General features: G+C 40.8%; 1 protein-coding gene across 3 annotated transcripts; it reads right to left on the reverse strand.

Moving 5' to 3' along the window:
* Positions 1–1,806: 1,806 nt before the first annotated feature.
* On the reverse strand, positions 1,807–16,479 carry USP1 (ubiquitin specific peptidase 1). 3 transcript variants are annotated; one of them, XM_073357487.2, is made up of 9 exons: positions 16,411–16,479; positions 15,157–15,404; positions 12,987–13,110; positions 11,314–11,421; positions 10,568–10,728; positions 8,513–9,219; positions 7,602–7,772; positions 5,900–6,101; positions 1,807–3,385 (listed from the first exon to the last, which is right to left on the reverse strand). In XM_073357487.2, exons 2-9 carry the CDS (start codon positions 15,324–15,326, stop codon positions 2,647–2,649), a joined length of 2,382 nt encoding a protein of 793 aa, XP_073213588.1. In that variant the 5' UTR covers positions 15,327–15,404; positions 16,411–16,479; the 3' UTR covers positions 1,807–2,646. The 3 variants fall into 3 exon arrangements, with proteins under 3 accessions (XP_073213588.1, XP_073213586.1, XP_073213587.1); XM_073357485.2 differs by lacking the exon at positions 16,411–16,479 and adding an exon at positions 16,138–16,318; XM_073357486.2 differs by lacking the exon at positions 16,411–16,479 and adding an exon at positions 15,651–16,042.
* Positions 16,480–18,286: the final 1,807 nt, after the last annotated feature.

Here is an 18,286-nt window from a genome sequence, read left to right on the forward strand (position 1 = left end):
AGAGGTGTGTGAAACCTATGCCCACAGGCGATCCGCATGCTGCTTGTCTCAAGTGCTTAGGAGAGAGCCATCAGACGGATAAGTGCCCAATTTGAAGGTGCTTTAGATCCAGGACTAAGAGAGAGTGGGACTATTGTTTAAAGCTCCTTCTGATGGAGTCAGCCCTCCGTCCCCAGTTGGCACCGGAACAGCACCTGCATCATCGGTGCACAGCGCCCCGGCGAGGGATGTCCCAGCACCGAGAAAAGACTCCTCCAAGGAGCACGGCGCTGCTCCCTAGCTCGTAAGGCCAGTGCTACCAGGTGGCACCTCTCACAGGCCCCAGTGCCGCATAAGAAAAAGAAGACGGACAGGGGTTGTTCACCAGTCAAGAAGCCACGAGGGGATTCCACCGGGATGCGTCCTCCAGCGGGACACCCACGGTTTGGACCTCAAAACCCGGCACCATTGAGTCCGGTGCTGGTGGACTCCCCAACTTGGGAGGAGTTGGAGGAAGAGCTTGACCTCCCCTCCACGCCGGATACCTAGGAGGCTGCACGGGACCTCATTGCCATGATGCTGCAGATCCCAGCCCCGCACATGCGAGCTCCAGCTCCGCAAGCTCAGGCCCTGTCAGCAGCTCCGACGCTGGCACTGGCTGCAGCATCTATCTCGGCACTGCCTATGGTGATGGCGGCACCGCCCCTGCTTCTTCATCGCGGCAAGCCCATGATGTTACGGCACCGCTCACCATCACCCTGGTACCGCTCCCTGGCACTGTTGGGCTCTGCCCCCCCAGTAGTCGGGCACAGGCGACTCAGCAACGTTGCTGGCTTGCCACACCCCCAGGGCTCCGTGGGACCCCGCCCGAGACAGAGACTTTGGGCTGTCACACTCCGGTGCAGCGCCCGAACCAGCACCATCATTTGTACTGGAGCCACCTCCAGTCACCCGGGGGGCTCTGAAGTACCTGACCCAGCCTCCAGAGAGCCAGAAGGGCAGGAAGACCCTGTCCCACATGCCTCCTCCTCGCCAGACTAGGCGGTGGTGGACACCACCACCCCACTTCCGGCAATGGACACCAAGACCTTCTTAGGAGGGTGGCCCTAAACCTGAATCTCCAGGCAGAGGAAGTCACGGAAGAGTCAGACCTGATGGTTGACATCCTTGCCCCAGAGGGTCCATCTACGGTGGCCTTGCCCCTAATAAGAACGATCCAGAACACTACTAAGGTGCTCTGGCAGACTCTGGCAGACAACAGCAGAATCTTACCTTAAGTGACTTCTTCTAGCACCTATTCAAAATAATCTTTGCCTTTGCCGGCAAACACCCTAGTCCTAATTGGGACAAATTATTCTTCTTTTTCCTAAAGTTTATTGGTAAACTCCTTTGACTATTGACAGTTTAACATATGAATTACTGTAGGCCTTAAAACTTAAGAGATGGATCAGAAATGCTGTTCACATAAGGGCTTAAATTTTGTCCAGTGTAATTATCTTGTTATTGTAAAAGCCATAACTAAGCAATTTTAGTTAACATTTATCCCTTGAGGAAAGATCAAAGAAGCAGAATGTGTTTGTGCCATACTATTGGAGAGAGAGTAATGCCAGAGCTATAGAAGCTCTCAAACACATAATCTGATCTATTCATCTCAGACAAAATTAATGCATATCATTTTATGTTTTTATTTCATACATCTATGTACACACACTATCAAGCCAATGCTTTAGTTTTCCCATATTTCAGTGAGCTCTTAGTACAAATTAGTCTGTTAAGGTAATAAGATCAATTCTTAATCCACCCAAACACATATGCAAATTAGAAGGCTTTTAAAATACAAAATACTTTATTACACTGCATACAGATCAGCAATTTGAATTGCTTTCTTTCTCCCACAAATACATCTGGTATACCTACAATATCACACATATTTACACTTTGTCCACTTAACACCTATGTAAAACAGATGCAGGTTTGCTCATTCAAATCTTTAAGAACAGGAATCAGTTAATACTTGCAATATAAAGAATCTTAGTATGCATCACATCCACTATTAAGTTAAACTTTAAGATGTGGTACCACTCCTTCCAATCCACTAAATGAGTTAACAAGACCTCGTTAGTTTTTGTACTTTGAACACCACAGCAAAGATATGTGGGGGGGGGGGAAGAAGGTCATCAATAAGCTATAGCTGTTACTTTGTGCCCTGTACTGATGCCCCAAAGACTAGATATGAAATATTGCTTCCAGTGTTACAAAAATACACAACCTCTGATGAGTTTTAGTAGTTAATATAAATTTACTCCAGAATGTGAATACAAATAACTTTATTTTTTTTAAAAAAAAGCTAATAATACACAAGTCAGGTGTGACAGAACTAGTTATTTAAAAGCCACGACTGTATTTTTGGACATCTTAAGAATCTATACAGATTTGTATTCCTAGAAGGTGACATCACTAGTCCGCAGCACAGAAGTTATAGTAGGAGTTAAAGTTCTATGACATGGTTTGTTAATTCAAATTGTGCTGTTTACACAGAATTGTAAGATCTATAATAATATCATCCAGTAGCTTCAAAAGACAAACAGCTGTTACATCAAGGTAATCTTGATGCAAAAAGCACATCAACAGATGTATGCAAATCTGTAATATTTACAAAATACAGTATCACTCTACAATTTTCTTATAAAACAAAAGGTAAGGAGTTGATGTAGATGACGATGTAGGGGAGAGAGAGTTCAGAAAGTCCTTTTCCTCTGTAACCTTCACTTCAGAATCATCAAAAAGCAACCACTTTCCCTCATATTCCTTCAAGCTTTGTAACACATACAAAGCTTTGTTTTCTAGTCCACTGAAAGCTATACCATTTTGATCACCATTTTCAGTACTTTTATCAAACTCCAAGATCCCATTAGTACTGGTAGACTCAAAATTTTTATTTTCAGTTAGTGTATTAACAACCTTATCAGGGTTAGTTGCTTTGTTGTTGTACAAGTCACAGTCAGACTTACTTTTTTGTCCTCCGAGAAGTCCAACAGCTTCCATATTCTTTTTGCTCAAAGTTTTACTTGACTGTGCATTTCCATTGACTCTAAAAGAGACTTCACCATCATCATAATCTTCAGCAACAGCTCTTGCTTCCTCCTCATTCAGTGGTTCTGGCTTAATCACTTCATACATCTGGTCAGTGATGAAATTGCCCTTGTCTAATTCTAAACTATTAAGATCTGTAATTTTGACAGAGGCAGTGTAGTGTCCACTGCTAATTGTAATGCCACTGTGCATTACTACTGCAAATAATCCATACGTATCATTAGTAGACTTTGTGCTCCATTCTTCTAGTGACAATTTAAGAGGTGTCAATAAGGGAGTATTTATCTTTGACAGTCCACCATAACAATCAAACCTTTGAAAGAAAAATGGTAAAGTTAGATTACTGCATCATTTCACATTTTTCTTTGTGTGACCTACAAATGATGGGGGGGAAGTTTCTAGCCTTTTTCTGCTACTCCAATGTATAGACACTTAAACAACAACAGAAAACTTTTCTGCTTGTTTTATAACTTATAAATAATAGGAATGTCAATTCTGGTCTTCCCCAGTATCACTAAAAAAATTATTGGGGGATGTGTATTAACACACAACTTAACTAGAAGGGTGAAACTGAATCTTTAACCAAGATTTCCTCTCTCTAAAATGTTAATTATTGGCACTAACTAGATGTTAACTAAAAATCCAAAATTTTAAACAGTGATTAAAAATCCCTTCTTCTCTCAATTGCTCAGCTTTCACTCTTGTTGTCCTATTTTTTTCTTCCAGCCAGATTAGAAAGGAGCTGACTTTCTCATGTATAAACTAGAAAGGCTCTCAATGGGTGTGACCTAAGACAGTGTTTTGGCTCACTGTCTTAGGCAGTTCTTGTTTGTTTTGCAGGTGTCTTTTGTTCTTCCAAGCCTAGTGATTTCGATATTGTATTGCTATTCCACGTTAAAATGCTGAAACCAAAAAGTGGAACCTTAGAATAAACTTTCCAGACAGTTTCAGCTGCATCCCTGACTCCAGTATTAAGTTTGATCTCTGTTCTTACTTCCTTGCACTTTGGCTGACGATACCTTTGCAGAAAGCATTCAAGATCGTTCAAAGGGAAAATGAGGAGACTGGATTCAGTTCAAAATAGCATCACTTGCCTGGATGGAAGTGTGAATATTTTTGAGTGAGGATCTGAAGATCACCAGGACAGAAGAGAAAAAGATACGACATTTGGAAAATGTCTGTCACCGGGAAATTGCTAACTAAATCCTCAAGGAAGACAAAGTGTTGTTTAAGCTTATAAACAAACTGAGGATCAAAAATATTGAGGGTCCCTGTGACAAAAACCCCCTATAGTTTTATTTCTGAATTGCTTGCAGAAGGATCAGAAATGTATGGGCTCTTCCGTCTGATTCATTATCCCCATTTTATATTATCCCCATTTTATAGATCGGGACTAAAGCCCTAAGAAATTAAGTGACTTGTTCAAGGTCACACAGGAAGCTTCTAACAGGTTTTTGGAACAGAATATATCTCCTGATTCCCAGGCATCATGCTTCAACCTCTAAAACATCCTAAATCAGTAAGTGAAGTTGTAACATTGGGTAATTTCATTTAATATCTTGAATTCTGATTCTGTGCAGTATTGAGTGGCAGGAACATGTTCTGGGACTGAAGTAAAGTGGTGGAATATTGAGACAATAAGCAGTTTGTCCGTTTACTGCTTCCTGAGGAAATGATGCAGATGGCAGGAAAGTAATCACTTGTAATTTATAATACTGGGAGGGCTGGAAAGCCAGATCAAATCTGCATATGTTGTTTCAACATATGAAAAACTGTAAGTGAGCTCAGTAATGCTATATCATTAAATTTCCAATTTAGTGGTTGGATGATGATTACAACGAATAACCTTAATACATTTCACAATATAATGAAAATGTATTCAGATGTGGCCTTCTGTCACCTTAAGGTTATTTCTCTACAGAGATCTGAATAGTGCTATTGTGACTTGCTCAAGCGCTTTTCCAATTTACTCCCAAAACAACTGTATTAAGTATGTTGCTGTAGCCAATTCTCAGATGTGTACTGTTATTGTGCTATTCATATTCATTTCTATTTGCTAGAATATTTTTATTCACATTCATAAATTTGGAAGAAAAAGTAGATATTGAAATTAGGCACGGTAACCTTGTCAGCAAAATAAAGATTTACATAGTATAAGAGCATATTGCCAATGCTCAGCTACAGGTATAGACATAAATGGGACTTATAGTAACTGAATTAATTTAGTTGAGTTTTTTAAAAGTCAAAGACATAGTCAAATTACTATGGTCCAAATTTGGTATACCTTAAAAATATGTTTTGAACTTGGGAGGCTAATCTCCAATATTTTCCTTTCTAAAATGTCTTCTACTCCCTCAGTGACAAAATCTCTACCATCTACAGTTGCCAAATCCAGTTTTATGCTCTGTAGCTTTAACTACCTATCCTGAAATAGTTAACCTATCCCTATCCCCATAGTTGATATTAGCAAGTAAACAAGTTTTACTCTCCCCCCCCCCAAAAAAAATTTCAAGTTCCATTAGGAACACAAGAAAAACAATAATGTTGGCATGAGACATTGAGAATATTTTCGCCAGCTTTCACAAGGGTATTACAAAACTTGGTAATCTAAACACTGAGAAAATTGTTTTGTGGCTTGCTAAAATATGAAGAGCCTGTGCTAAACAGCTAAATAATAAACTACTTGTATTCCTGTTTTCACAAGGGATTTTTCAAAGTTAAATTCAGGCTACAAACAAGTTTTGTTATTTAAACTTTTGCATCTGTTTTGGCAAGGTTTCTCTTCCAGCAGCACTGTTTCTTAATATAGTTTATCTGCAATACTCACTCTAAACCATTAGCAGCAAAGCACTTCAAGTGAACGGTTATAACTTCAGGCATTTTATCAAATAAAAGACTGCGTTCTGCTTCTGTGTAATGACGGCAGTTTTCACAGAAATATTTATCCTCTCCCACAATCCTCTCTACTGATGCAAACTGTGAAATTGCCCATTTTAGGGTCTTCATTTCTGTTTTTGGCTCTGGAGAAACTACAAAAGAGAATTATTACAGATAGTTATTTACATTTCCAATATATACCACAAGAATTTTAAAACAAAGCTATAAAAGTTAAGACACTTGCAAGAACTAGTATTAAAGTTAAGAATATTAAAAATGCACCAAATAGACTGAAAACCAAGATAAGCAAATCATCTCTGCTCACTGAATTTCAGGAAGTGCAAAAATGAGAGATACTACCCAGGATGTAGATTAACTCAGATTGAAAAACAGTTGGTGTGCTGCTGTATTTCAGATTTAAACAAAGGGTCTTCAAAGGCTGAGATAAGACAAGTGCACAACTCCCACTGACTTCCCTAGGAATTGTGCACACGTATCTAAGAGCAGAATTTGGCCCATTTTTAAAAGGTAGGTAGGTTTCCAAAATAACTAGCAAGTTCTCTTCCCTGTCATGTCTGGCTTGCACTCACAGCTTTAAACCAGATTTAAAAATATATATATTAAAAAGCTTCACTGCCAACATCTGCAGTGATAGTAACTTTTAAATCTTTAAAAAAGAAAACTTAATTGGAATTAGATTTAGTCTATTTTAATTCAACATTAATATTTTCATCTTTCCCCACCTAATGTAATAGGAAGTCAGGAAAAGTAAAATCTCCCCCAAATTACATCATTGGGAGTTAAAACAACCTTTTCTTTACTACCCTGAATTTAGAAGTTTTTAAAATCAGTTTTTACAACTTTGAAATAAATTTTAGTGTGTTAATATATACGTGCATCAGTTTTGGAAAATTCACATAAAACAAATATGAATCATCGATACTTGTGAAGTAGCCTTAGGGACACCATACAAGAAACACCAATATAATTTGAGAGAGAAAATACACAAAAATATAAAATGCATAGTATCTTGGTGACACTCTAAAGGAACAATGACAATTTACATTTTCAAACTGAAACTTAAAAAAAGTTTGAGCATGCTTCATGCAGTATATATCCTGTTTTTTCTCAAAGGGTTAGATATGGGGTTTTCTACTTCCTTGCTCCTTAAAAGGATTTTTTACAACAAGGGAGAAAGGGTAGGCCCACGATCATCATTATCAAACTGATCAATTGTGAGAAAGGAACTAAAATTGACTATATACACCAAGTTGTTAGATGCACAAAACAAGCTGGAAAAAAATATTTCCCTAACATTTTACTCTGAAGGGTTAGTTATAAATACATTAGGCAAAAAAAAAAAAATCCAGATAGAAATGCTCTTTCAAGTTGATAGTGTCCATTCAAATGAATAAAAGGATTGCAAGCACCTGTGTCATATCAGGAGAGTGAATTTAAAATAACTTTTTTAATGCTTTTTGGATCCATCCATGTTATCAAGGCTATGGTTTCCAATTCTAAAGAAAATCATAAGATATTGACGTGGCCAGGACCAAAAGCATTTTCTAGTAACATTATAAACATCAAGGGCACCCCAAAACTATAAATGTATGAATCAGATATGTATATTGTGACCCTTTACTGTTACTTACTTTCAGAACTCTCTTCTGCTTTAGAAAGTTCATCTTCTTGTACTGGGACACTGATGTCCTGAAAGTCTTCTCTTCTTTCAGTAAAACATTCACACTCCAAACATCGTGTTCTCAATACCAACTGACCCTGGAACAGTTTCTCCACTAATTCAAAAACAGCTAACTCTGAACCTAGAAAAAGTTAAATAAAGTTCTTATTCAGAGTAGTACATTAAGGACAGTTATTGGTACTATTCTTCCTGAACTGGCATTAAGCACAACAGACTTGGTCTCAGTTTTAGATATTCACATTCCTTCATTTGTATTATAATATTTAACAGACCATAAAAACCAGCACATGACGACTGTATATTGAATAAAGCATATGAAAAAAAAATCTTGATCTTGAAATACTCAAATTTTATTTTAAGATTAGATTCTAGATTTATCCTTTTATTGAAAATGTCTCAGCTTGGGTAATTTGTTTTGTATCATTCATGGATTGTGTATATGTTGGCATTAACCTTAATGATAAATAATTCTCTTGTGCGGAACAAACACTTGTGGACTTTTCAAGTTCACAACCCACATTCTACATTATAAATTAGCAAGAGGTAATACAAGTATAAACTTGGCATTCTTCTAAGGTTTTTACATTGCATTACTATAATGAGCCTTATTTTCTGTTCATGCTTTAATTTCTAATTATTATTCTATGTCTTAGATACATCTGTATGTCAGGTATTTTTTATATATATATATATATATATATATATATATAAAAAAAATCTAGGATTACATTGGGTGTAGAAATTTTCCATTTAAGGAAAAATAGATTTCATATCCTCACTATGGTATTTGAGCACCAACTTCCCCGATGTAGTGGTTTCTTAGTCCTACTGTGTTTACATTAAGCCCACACTTTTACTAACCTTCTTGTAGTGGTTTTTCAGTTCCTTTTTCACCAGCACTTTCCACAGGGGATGCAAGTTCACAGTATTCTTTTATATTACCATTTTCACACTTTACAGATGCCTTTTCAATCTCCCAGGCATCAGTTTCTTTCATCTGCTCTTTGGATCCCAAGTTGTTTGCTAGCTTTCCGACACTACAGAATTTAGACAGAATGCTGGGTTGTTTGCCTGAAGACTTAAACCAATTTAATTTAAGTCGTGATTTCTTCTGTGTTGGCTTTGCAATCTCATTTTCAATAGAATACTTATCAATGGCTTCCGTAGGATTTTCTAGTTTCTCCGCTGTTGCTTTCCTCTTTGATCTGGTCTGTCTCTGATTTTCCTCTACTGCATTATGCTCCTTGGATACTTTAGATTTTTTCTTTGCATTCCCACTCTCAGTGTCACTTTTCCTTTTCCCAATTCCTTTGGATAGTTTGTCTTCAGAACCCTCTGCAGTGTGACTGCTTGTTGCATAGTCATTTTCCTCAACAGGGCTGTTAATGCCATTGCTTTCAGTATTTTGATTAGACTTCTCCAAGTGAGCTACAGGCTCTTCCACTGGCATATTTTTCAATTCTTCCTTCTTCAATATCTGACACGTTTCCTGGATGTTACCAAGAATACACTGCAATACTTCCTGGGCATCATGTTGTAGATATCCTTCATACATAGGGTTAAGTTCTCTATAAAGAAAAAGGGAAGTGTTATATAGTTTTGAAATGATACAGCTGGAGACTACCACTTGATCAGTTATTGTGTTACAATGGAACTCCTACACAGATTTTATATTTTTAATTTACATCTGGCAGTGAGAGAGTCCACAGACTGGGGTGGAAACACAAGAAGAGTCAAAGAGGAAGGATCTGATCGTTTCAGGAACTAATACAAAATTGTGTAGCACTTCTGTGTTAATCGCAAAAGGATGAAAATATTGGAACATAAGACTACCTTTTCCAATAGACGTTAAGAAACTAATACTAAAGGATTGATACAGATGTATTAGTTTGTAAAACACTTATGTTCTCAACTGAAAGACTATATATAAATACAGACACAACCTCACAATATTCATGTGCAATAAATGTTTCTGGACATTTTACAGATGAGAAAGCTGAGGCCAAAGAAGTGAATTGACTTGACCAATGTCATAATTTGGAGGCAGTCTGGCATAGAACCCACATTCCTAACTCCTTGTGTCCCCTCTCTATTTTCTAGACACTGCCTTTCTGTGATAGAACAATACCACAAGATCAATGTCCAGGTGTATTATCAATAAACAACATCAGTTTACCTCAATTATTTAATAATGCCCATCCCCATTAAGTGCTATAATTGACAAAAAGCAGAGCAGTTTTAAGAACTACTTCGGCACTGGATTAAGAATAAAAAAATAGACATTCACCACTGCAGACTATTTACTAAGTAGCTAACTATAATATGATTTGAGATTCAAAATTAGGGATGTTTGGATAAAAAGTCCAGGCCTGAAGAGAAGGTCCATGTACCACAGGTAGCCATGGAAAGGAGGCTAGGGGCAAATGGCCATTTCACAGACTGAATCCTGCAAGGTGCTGAGCACTCTAGCCCTGATCCAGCAAAGCACTTAAGCGCATACTTAAATTAAAGCATTTGTGTAGTTCTAGTGACAAACGTATTTAAATGCTTTGCTGGATCTGGGCCAAAGTACTCAGAACCTTACAGGATCAAGGCCTGTAATCTTAGCTCTAAACTTTGATACGACAAGAGATAGCTGAAACAGTAGATGCACAAATTTTATCTTGGGCCACCTTCCCACAGTAAAATTGACTGGGATTATATCAGTTTCATTATGTGGCTGCTAGAGAATTCTACTGAGCAGCAGAACTGATGCAATCCCCTGCATGGAATGTGGAAAAACAACACATTTCCTACGCTGGTGTATCAAATTTAAGAACATCAACCCCCAACTTTTTCTTAAAATTGTAATACACAAATTATAATCAGCTCAAATTTCAGTGAAAATTCCGACATTTCATTTAAGATTATTTATACCTAAGTGTGTTTAGTAGCCTTCTTGGCTGAGTAGCAAGTTCATCTGTATATTTTTCTGGATTTAATAGAAAGCTGGCCTGAAGCTGTTCCACTGAAAGAATCAAGGAATGCAAACTGAAGATTAGTTCATAACTTGCCAAAGGATCTTCTTTACAACTTCCCTGCAATCATAAAAGAAAAGACAATAGTTGAGCTTTTGCCTCTGAATACAACAGTTGAAGGTTTTTAACCCTGCCTCCTTCATCCCTTTTCTGTCAGTCATTGACAGCATTTCTATCAGTTAAAGGGATGGAAGCAGGTGCTTCTTGAAACATTAAATATATTGCTTCTTTGCCTGTAAAAAGTGAATATGAAAAACGAACAGATTCCACTGGATATTCTAGCCCCAAAATAACTCTAGGGCGGGGGTCGGCCTGGGTCCTGCTGCCACTCTGAGGTTAGCCGCTGCAGCTGTGGAAGTCACGGAGGTCCCAGAAAGTCACGGAATCTGACTTCCGTGACCTCCGTGAAAGACTTGCAGTCTTACTTATAAACCTTCCAGAAATAACTTTGAAGAGCACTGTTATAAGTTGTAAATGAGTCAAAAATTATTCCACTATAATAAAGGTAAATTTTCTTCAACAGGAAGTTAAAGAAAGCTCTTTACTGTGTGCCCCTACATATACCAAGATATGACACTTTAATTTATGCTGCTTTTATGCATAATTACAGCTAAAGAAAGATCAAATGATACATATAAAATTTACCTTGTCTGACTTTTGTTCTCCTTCATCCTTTAACATTTCTCTCTTCTTTGAAATAATGTTAAATAAGTGTTTCACTCCAGTTTTAAAGCCAGGGCAAAAATATAACACCTAGCAGCAGCAGTATAAAACAAGAAAAAAAAAAAAGAAAAAAAACCTGTAAAGTTAGCAAAAGTTGTACATGAAACTAAAGTTAAAACGAATATTAAAGTCCATGCACATAGGCCAAGATCTGCTTCTGCATCTCCTAGGTTGTTACACAGCACGCAAGGATGCAGAAACCTTGATGGTCCAGACTTTGCAAATATAGGTAGAGTACAATTTAAAAACAATATTTTATGTATATATAAAAATGTGTTAAAAACTTAAGCACAAAGCTAAAGAAGTTCTACCTAGGTACTTATGTGGTTCTAATCACTGTGGCATTTGAGGAAATGGAGGTCATAAACACCGTAATACCTCAAACATTAATGAATTTATCCTCCCAAAGTCCTTGTGAGATAATTCTTTCCTATCTCCACTTTACAGGTAAGGAATTGAGGAAGAAAGATTAGGTGCTTAATCCAACACCGGAAGTCTGTTGCAGATCAGGGAACCTTGTCTACCAAATTTCAGCCCAACAATTTAACCATGAGACCATCCTTCAAAAGTTAAACTTCTCCCTGCTACTCAACACTCATTTTACAGTACAGTGAGAGTAAATACTGCTGATATTCAGGAATGCATAGCTGTAGTGAAAAGCTTACTTTTGAATTCCCCGACTATTTATATAGTTATCTCCACTAACTAAAACTAAGGTGGAAATATGAAAAAGTCTCACTAATAATACTTAAAATGCCAAAGGGAGTCAGATGTCCAACTCCCAGTGATTTTAAAGCTTCAAAATTTAATAAGAATTGGGCAACTGACTCCCTTAGGCACTTGAAAATTCCACCCAAGTGGTTAAAGGGATAGAAGATAAGTCAGTTAACATGAATGACTGAAAAGTAAACTAAACAGTTGTTTCATTTTCATCACTTATACTGTTTATTTTTTCACTTTACTACACTTTTTAAACTTGTGTAGAGAAGTGACTAGTCATCGGTTTGTCTTTCTAGTTTCCTGCACTAGTACAAAGATAGAGTTTCCAACATTGCAGGGGAGTGCTTCAGTTTTAAGAGATTCAAATTAGTTATTTTTTTAAATTTCATAAATTGGAAAACAAATAATAAAATTGAGAGTTTCAACTACTTGATAGCATCCCTTAGAATATTCCAACTATTAGTGTTGGATGGAACTTTGCTTTATTAAATTAAAGGGCAATCTGCATCCCTCTGCAGAATACAAAGCGATTTACACCACCAAGTTCTGCCTCCACTCGTGCACCCAACTTGGCACAATGACGCAAAACGAGGAAAGTGGTGTGGTCAGAGAACAAGTCTGGTCAACTCATGCCCAATCCTGGAAGCAAACCTTTAGGGCAACGCAGTAATTTCTTTATAAAACAATTACTCCTGCACGTGAGCAGGAGTAGATATAGATACATGTGCACCATTGGCTGCCTTGAGTGTGTGGTATCTCCCTTCAGTCCCATTTTTACCCAATACTTCGTCAAACTAGGAGTCTAAAATGCTTGTATAAAATGTTTAACAACAACAACACAAATATCTTTTCCAATCCCCAAAATATTAATTTACCTGAAGTATGCTGTTAAGGTAACAAGTATTGCCAAGATTGTTCAAGCCCACAAAAGGCAGCATATTGTCTTTTTTCTCACAACTAATGGGTGAAGGAGGCTGTGCTGCAGGAACAACCTGATCACTATTAAACAGAGAAGAGAGTATGTAATAGAAAGTAAGGCTTTTTTTTTTTTAAATATCTTAGAACACATGCATATACATCTCCTTGACCTTTTGAAGTGTTTGTCCTTCACATTATTAACTTCTTACAAAACATATTTTAACACTTAGGGCTGGATTTTTAAAGGGAGTTGGGTGCCTAAATACCTTTAAAAATCTGGCCCTTACACTACTATATAAAATTAATCTTTGTATACTGTCAACAGATCATAGATGGTACCAAAACTACCAGTTTTTGAAACTTGTGCTATGCTGTATGCGCAAAGATGGAACCACTCAACAGAAACAGTATTTTCTAGGAATTTATGCAAAAAGATTTGCAATAAGCACACAGATATTCCAGGAATAGTACAATACCCACGTGTAGGGCCCTACCAAATTTACAGCCATGAAAAACGCATCATGGGCCGTGAAATCTGGTTTCCCCCATGAAATCTGATGTTTTGTGTACTTTTACCCTATACTATACAGATTTCACATGGTACACCAGCGTTTCTCAAATTGGAGGTCCTGACCTAAAGCACGTTGGGGAAGGTGGGGGGGTTGCAAGATTATTGTGGCGGGGGTCACAGAATTGCCACCGTTACTTCTGCGCTTCCTTCAGAGCAGGGTGGCAGGGCGCCCAGCTCTGAAGGCAGCACCCTACCAGCAACAGCATAGAAGTAGGGTGGCAATACCATACCATGTCATTCTTACTTCCACGCTGCTGCTGGCAGCACTGCCTTCAGAGCTGGGCTCCCAGCCAGCAGCTGCTGCTCTCCGCCTGCCAGGCTCTGAAGGCACTACCACCACCAGCAGCAGTGCAGGAGTAAGGGTGATAGTACCATGATTCCCTACAGTAACCTTGCAAACCCTGCCCACCACAGCCCCCTTTTGGGTCAGGACCCCTACAGTTACAATACCATGAAATTTCAGATTTAAATAACTGAAATCATGAAAATTATTTTTAAAATCCTCTGACTGTGAAATTGAACAAAATGGACCGTGAATTTGGTAGGACACCTATGTACGTGCTACACCTGGTCAGGCAGTTTTTTCTGAAGTCCTTCAAACAAATATGGAAAAAATCCTACAAGTTCTTCTATAACGGTTGAGTTTTCATAGACTTAGTTACTGCAGCACTAAGTGAAAAATGCCACAGTGTATACTTTCCATTCTAACCCTTCCCCATCCCATCACCAAAAGCTTATCGTCACAGAAATTCCTGCACACAAACCCAAGGGCAAGACTCAGTCCATTATGCAACGAAGCAACCAAAAGCTAATGTAGAAGCATTAGACTGATAACACATTCCACTGGTGTAACAGAACAAACGCATTAAATGGTCATCAGTGCAGTTGTAATTTTCCTTTTCCCATCTAACCCTCTTCATTAGCTGGTAGGAAGTGAGTTGGAAGCCTCATTCTGGAATTGAGGACACTGGTGAAATGCAATGGAAGAAAGCTAGTACTGGGACTGCCAATGCTTGTACAAGTACTAGAAATAGGACTTTAAAATCCAGAACCTTGCCCAGGCTCACTTCAATCTCATTTTGAAAAACAGGTTTGTTGTTTGCAAATTCTTTAAAGCCAGAATATCAATTTGTTTAAAATAATTTGGTATGTAAATCTGAATAAGTATCCTTTGTTAGCTTAGTATATTGATCACATTCTCCACAAGTTAAAAAGACATTCTACAGGCAAGGTTAACATCCATAATAAGTGTAAACTCAGTCACCTCTCATTTTCTTAAATTAGGTTTCAAGTACCAAAATCAGTTCAGTTAGATGAAACCGACTCAAGCATTCCATTATAATATGCTTTGTGACATTTACTCTCTATTGGAGCAGTACAGTAAGCATAACAGTTTAGTTTTCAAGAGCCAGGTTGATAAGACATCCATTTATTAAGATGGTTTTTACTCCCACTTGTCCATTATTAAACAAACTATTTCTGATATAAAATAAAAATACTTATTAGAACGTTTAGCATTGACCTAGGTTATAATCAGAAAATCTTCTCTTACATACATTTCTGAGCCTCTGTATTCTGGACTCTTTTGTTCATTTTCTTGTGAATCTGTAAAATCCAGTGCTCTTTTAGTTTCCTTTTTTTGGAAAAGCTTCAGGGAAAGCCTGTTTTTCTTTGACGGGCTACCTCTCAAAAGCCCAGTAGCGTCAGTTGGTAATACACCTGGCATTTTTTCCTCACTCACAAATAATAATGGGGACGGGGAATAAGATCACCCTAGACAGAAAGCTGCAGTCGGTAGTAACACCTGTCAAATACATAATGTTACATTTACTTTTATTATGGGAAGCGGCCATGCATGCAGTAAAAGTTCATGACTGTACTTTCTAGTGGCCCGCGTGGCTCAGAGGACTGGCAAGAGCCGTTCCACCTTCAGCACTCCGAATCTAGGCAGGGGTTGGAAACGACCAAAGCCAGGTCGTCTCTGTGTCCAGGGGCCTGCCTGGAAGGGGCTACGCTGACGTTTCAGTGTCGTGTAGAAGACCGGGCCCACCTCACAGCAGACACGGTCCACACCGCCTGGTGCCCGTGCGGCATTTCCAGCAGGGAGGCCAAGGGACGAATGGGCTGGAGCCTGCCTGACCCGCTCTCGAGAGCAGGGCTGTTGTTGGGGGTTCAGTGGCGGGGAAGCCCGCCCAGCGACAGCACCTTCTGCGAGCACTAACAACCCGAGCCTGCAGCGGGGTTCGGCCCCGACGCGGGAAAGCGGCCGCTGCCCCGCGCCGCAGGGCCCCTGGCGCACCCAGCGAGCGAGACTAAAGCAGACTAAGCCCTTTATTCCAGCCATGCCCCCTCCCCCCGGGGAGGAATTACAGGCTCCCCAGGCACATCTTGAGGCGGGCGGGGAAACCCCCAAACTCCACCGGCCCCAAGGTGAGCGGAGGCGCCCTCTCCCCCTCCCCCGCTCCTGACCCGCAAGGGACGGGGTGAGTCCCCTGACTCCCGGGGGGAGGGTCCCTGCCGGCGCCGCATCTCCTCACCCGCTACATCTTCGCTTGGCCCCGGTGCCGCCGGGAGGGGGCATGCTCTCCCAGAATCACCCTCCCTGGTTGCTATGGCGACTACAGGGCGCCCCAGTCCCGCGCTCCCCACAACGGGAAAGTTGGCGGGTTTTCCCTAGCCCCAGGACCCGACACCTGCCCCCTCGCGCCAGGGCGTGTGCGGCCTTCCAGAGCAAACGCCAGCAGAGAAATCCCTCCAGGACCCTCGGGACTGAAAGGGTAGCATCGGCTAACAGAGCGTCGGCTCCTCACAAAAATCTGGTAGGCGCGCTGGGCCGCATTATGGGGCGCCCTAGGAACCCCACCACAACTGTCTGTCTCCTGGACTCAGGCAATATATTTGCCAGCCCGCGGGGTCCTGGCGGGGCGCGCGCGTGCGGCGGTAGAGGCCTGGCCAGAGGGCTCGAGCCTGGGAAGGGGATGGGACGGGTTAAACCATCGTACATGGATGTCTGCTCCCCCCTCCCTTTCCAAGGAAAGTGAGTAGGTCCTGACACGCAGACTCAACCCCACCCACCCTCTGCCGCCTCCGCCAATAACCGCGCGAGAAGATCACCCAATCAGCGTTTTGCGCGAGCGGATTATTCCTATGAGGCTGTTCAAATGGTCCCGGGTAATTTAACGGCTCTCGGACTGGAGCGAGGCGTGAGAGGTGGGGGGACGCAGAGAGGGAGGCGTAGGGCGGAGCGCGGGTGGCGTGTGGGGGACGGACGGGGCAAAGCCGGCGCAGGCCCAGGCGGCTGTGCCCGTGCCCTGTGGGCAGCAGTTCCCGCGTGGTCCCCGTGGTCCGGGGCGCTGTAACAGTCCGAGCACCGAGGCCAGCCCGAGCTGTGGGCGGTGCGGCCTGGCGGTAGGGTGACCAGATGTCCCGATTTTATAGGCACAGTCCCGATATTTGGGGCTTTGTCTTATATAGGTGCCTATTACCCCCCACCCCCGTCCTGGTTTTTCCACACTTCCTGTCTGGTCACCCTAACCTGGCAGCCCCAGGGCTGGGGGAGAGCGAGCGTTGGAAAGAAGTGGCCTAAACCAAGCAGCATCTCTGAGTGAGTCTGGTCAAAAAATTGCAACCTCTCCCCCCGACCCCCAAGAACCTGCCCTGGGCTCAGCCAGCACGAGGAGCTCGTTGGGTCGCCCATGGCGGGTTCGCCTTCTGCTCGGCCCTGCGCTCAAGATTTTCCCTGCAGCCAGCTGCGAGAAACCGATTGAGCTTGGACACCTGGAAGCTGAGAGCCCTATGTCACCACCACTGGCCTCCCCGGGCTGGGCTTTCAAAAAACAATACATGAGAGACTCAGGATAAAACTCCAACCGTGAATATAAGGGTTGCAAAGAGGGATGTAAAAGGTTAACCTAAGCATTAGGCTTATCGGTTAACCAGACCTTAACCATTGGCCAGAGGGACTGCGCCAGGCCAGCCAGAGCAACCTTGGTTAACGGTTAACCGATTAAATGATACAATTTTAAACATTTAACCAGTTAACTTTTTTAACCAGTATTTACATTCTCATTGCAAAGGGACTGAGAAACAGCTCAGATGCATGCTCACCCTCTCAAGTCAAGGTGACTCTGGTCTGGGAGGCGGAGGATTGCCTTTGGGCAAGAAGCACCCTGTCGTACAGTAGTAGGGATAAAGATAATAAAGAATGCAAGATGAAGAATCCTCCCTGTCTCCACTAGGTGGTGCCCACAATGTGTAGTTCAAATCAGCACATGGAAAGTAGGCCATAGCCCTCATATCTTTTTTTTTTCCCCCCTCAAACATTTCATCGGTACGCTTGCTTCTGCTTCACCCAATTTCTTTTTTAAACAAAAGTCAAATTTTAGTTCTCTCTTATAGTTTTACTTTAAAGGTGATGTACAAAGGGAAAAATAGGTTGGTGCCCTTTTTTCCTCTTTCTGATTTCTACAGTAGTAGGTCTGAAAGTTTTGTGGAGATTTTCTTTGAAAATATTTTCCTGCTTGTTTTTACTTTAGAAATCTAGACTTTGTGACAGACTCAATGGACAGTGGAGGAACTAGTACGATTATGACAAAGATAGAAAGGGATCATAGATGTGGCGAGTTATTGCAGGGCAACCCAAGGTGGGAAGCTACAGCACATCAGCTTGCAGCACAACAAAGTCCC

The sequence above is a fragment of the Lepidochelys kempii genome, chromosome 8, assembly GCF_965140285.1.
Source record: "Lepidochelys kempii isolate rLepKem1 chromosome 8, rLepKem1.hap1, whole genome shotgun sequence".
Classification (NCBI taxonomy): Eukaryota; Metazoa; Chordata; order Testudines; family Cheloniidae; genus Lepidochelys; species Lepidochelys kempii.

Excerpts from the sequence above, each read along its gene's own strand:
- USP1 (XM_073357487.2), bottom strand. The coding sequence starts at position 15,326 with ATGCCAGGTGTATTACCAACTGACGCTACTGGGCTTTTGAGAGGTAGC. Across the intron at positions 13,111-15,156 it reads GAATACAGAGGCTCAGAAAT|TGATCAGGTTGTTCCTGCAG; the intron begins GTATGTAAGAGA and ends TCTGTTTAATAG. Across the intron at positions 7,773-8,512 it reads TGAAAAACCACTACAAGAAG|GTTCAGAGTTAGCTGTTTTT; the intron begins GTTAGTAAAAGT and ends AACTTTTTCTAG.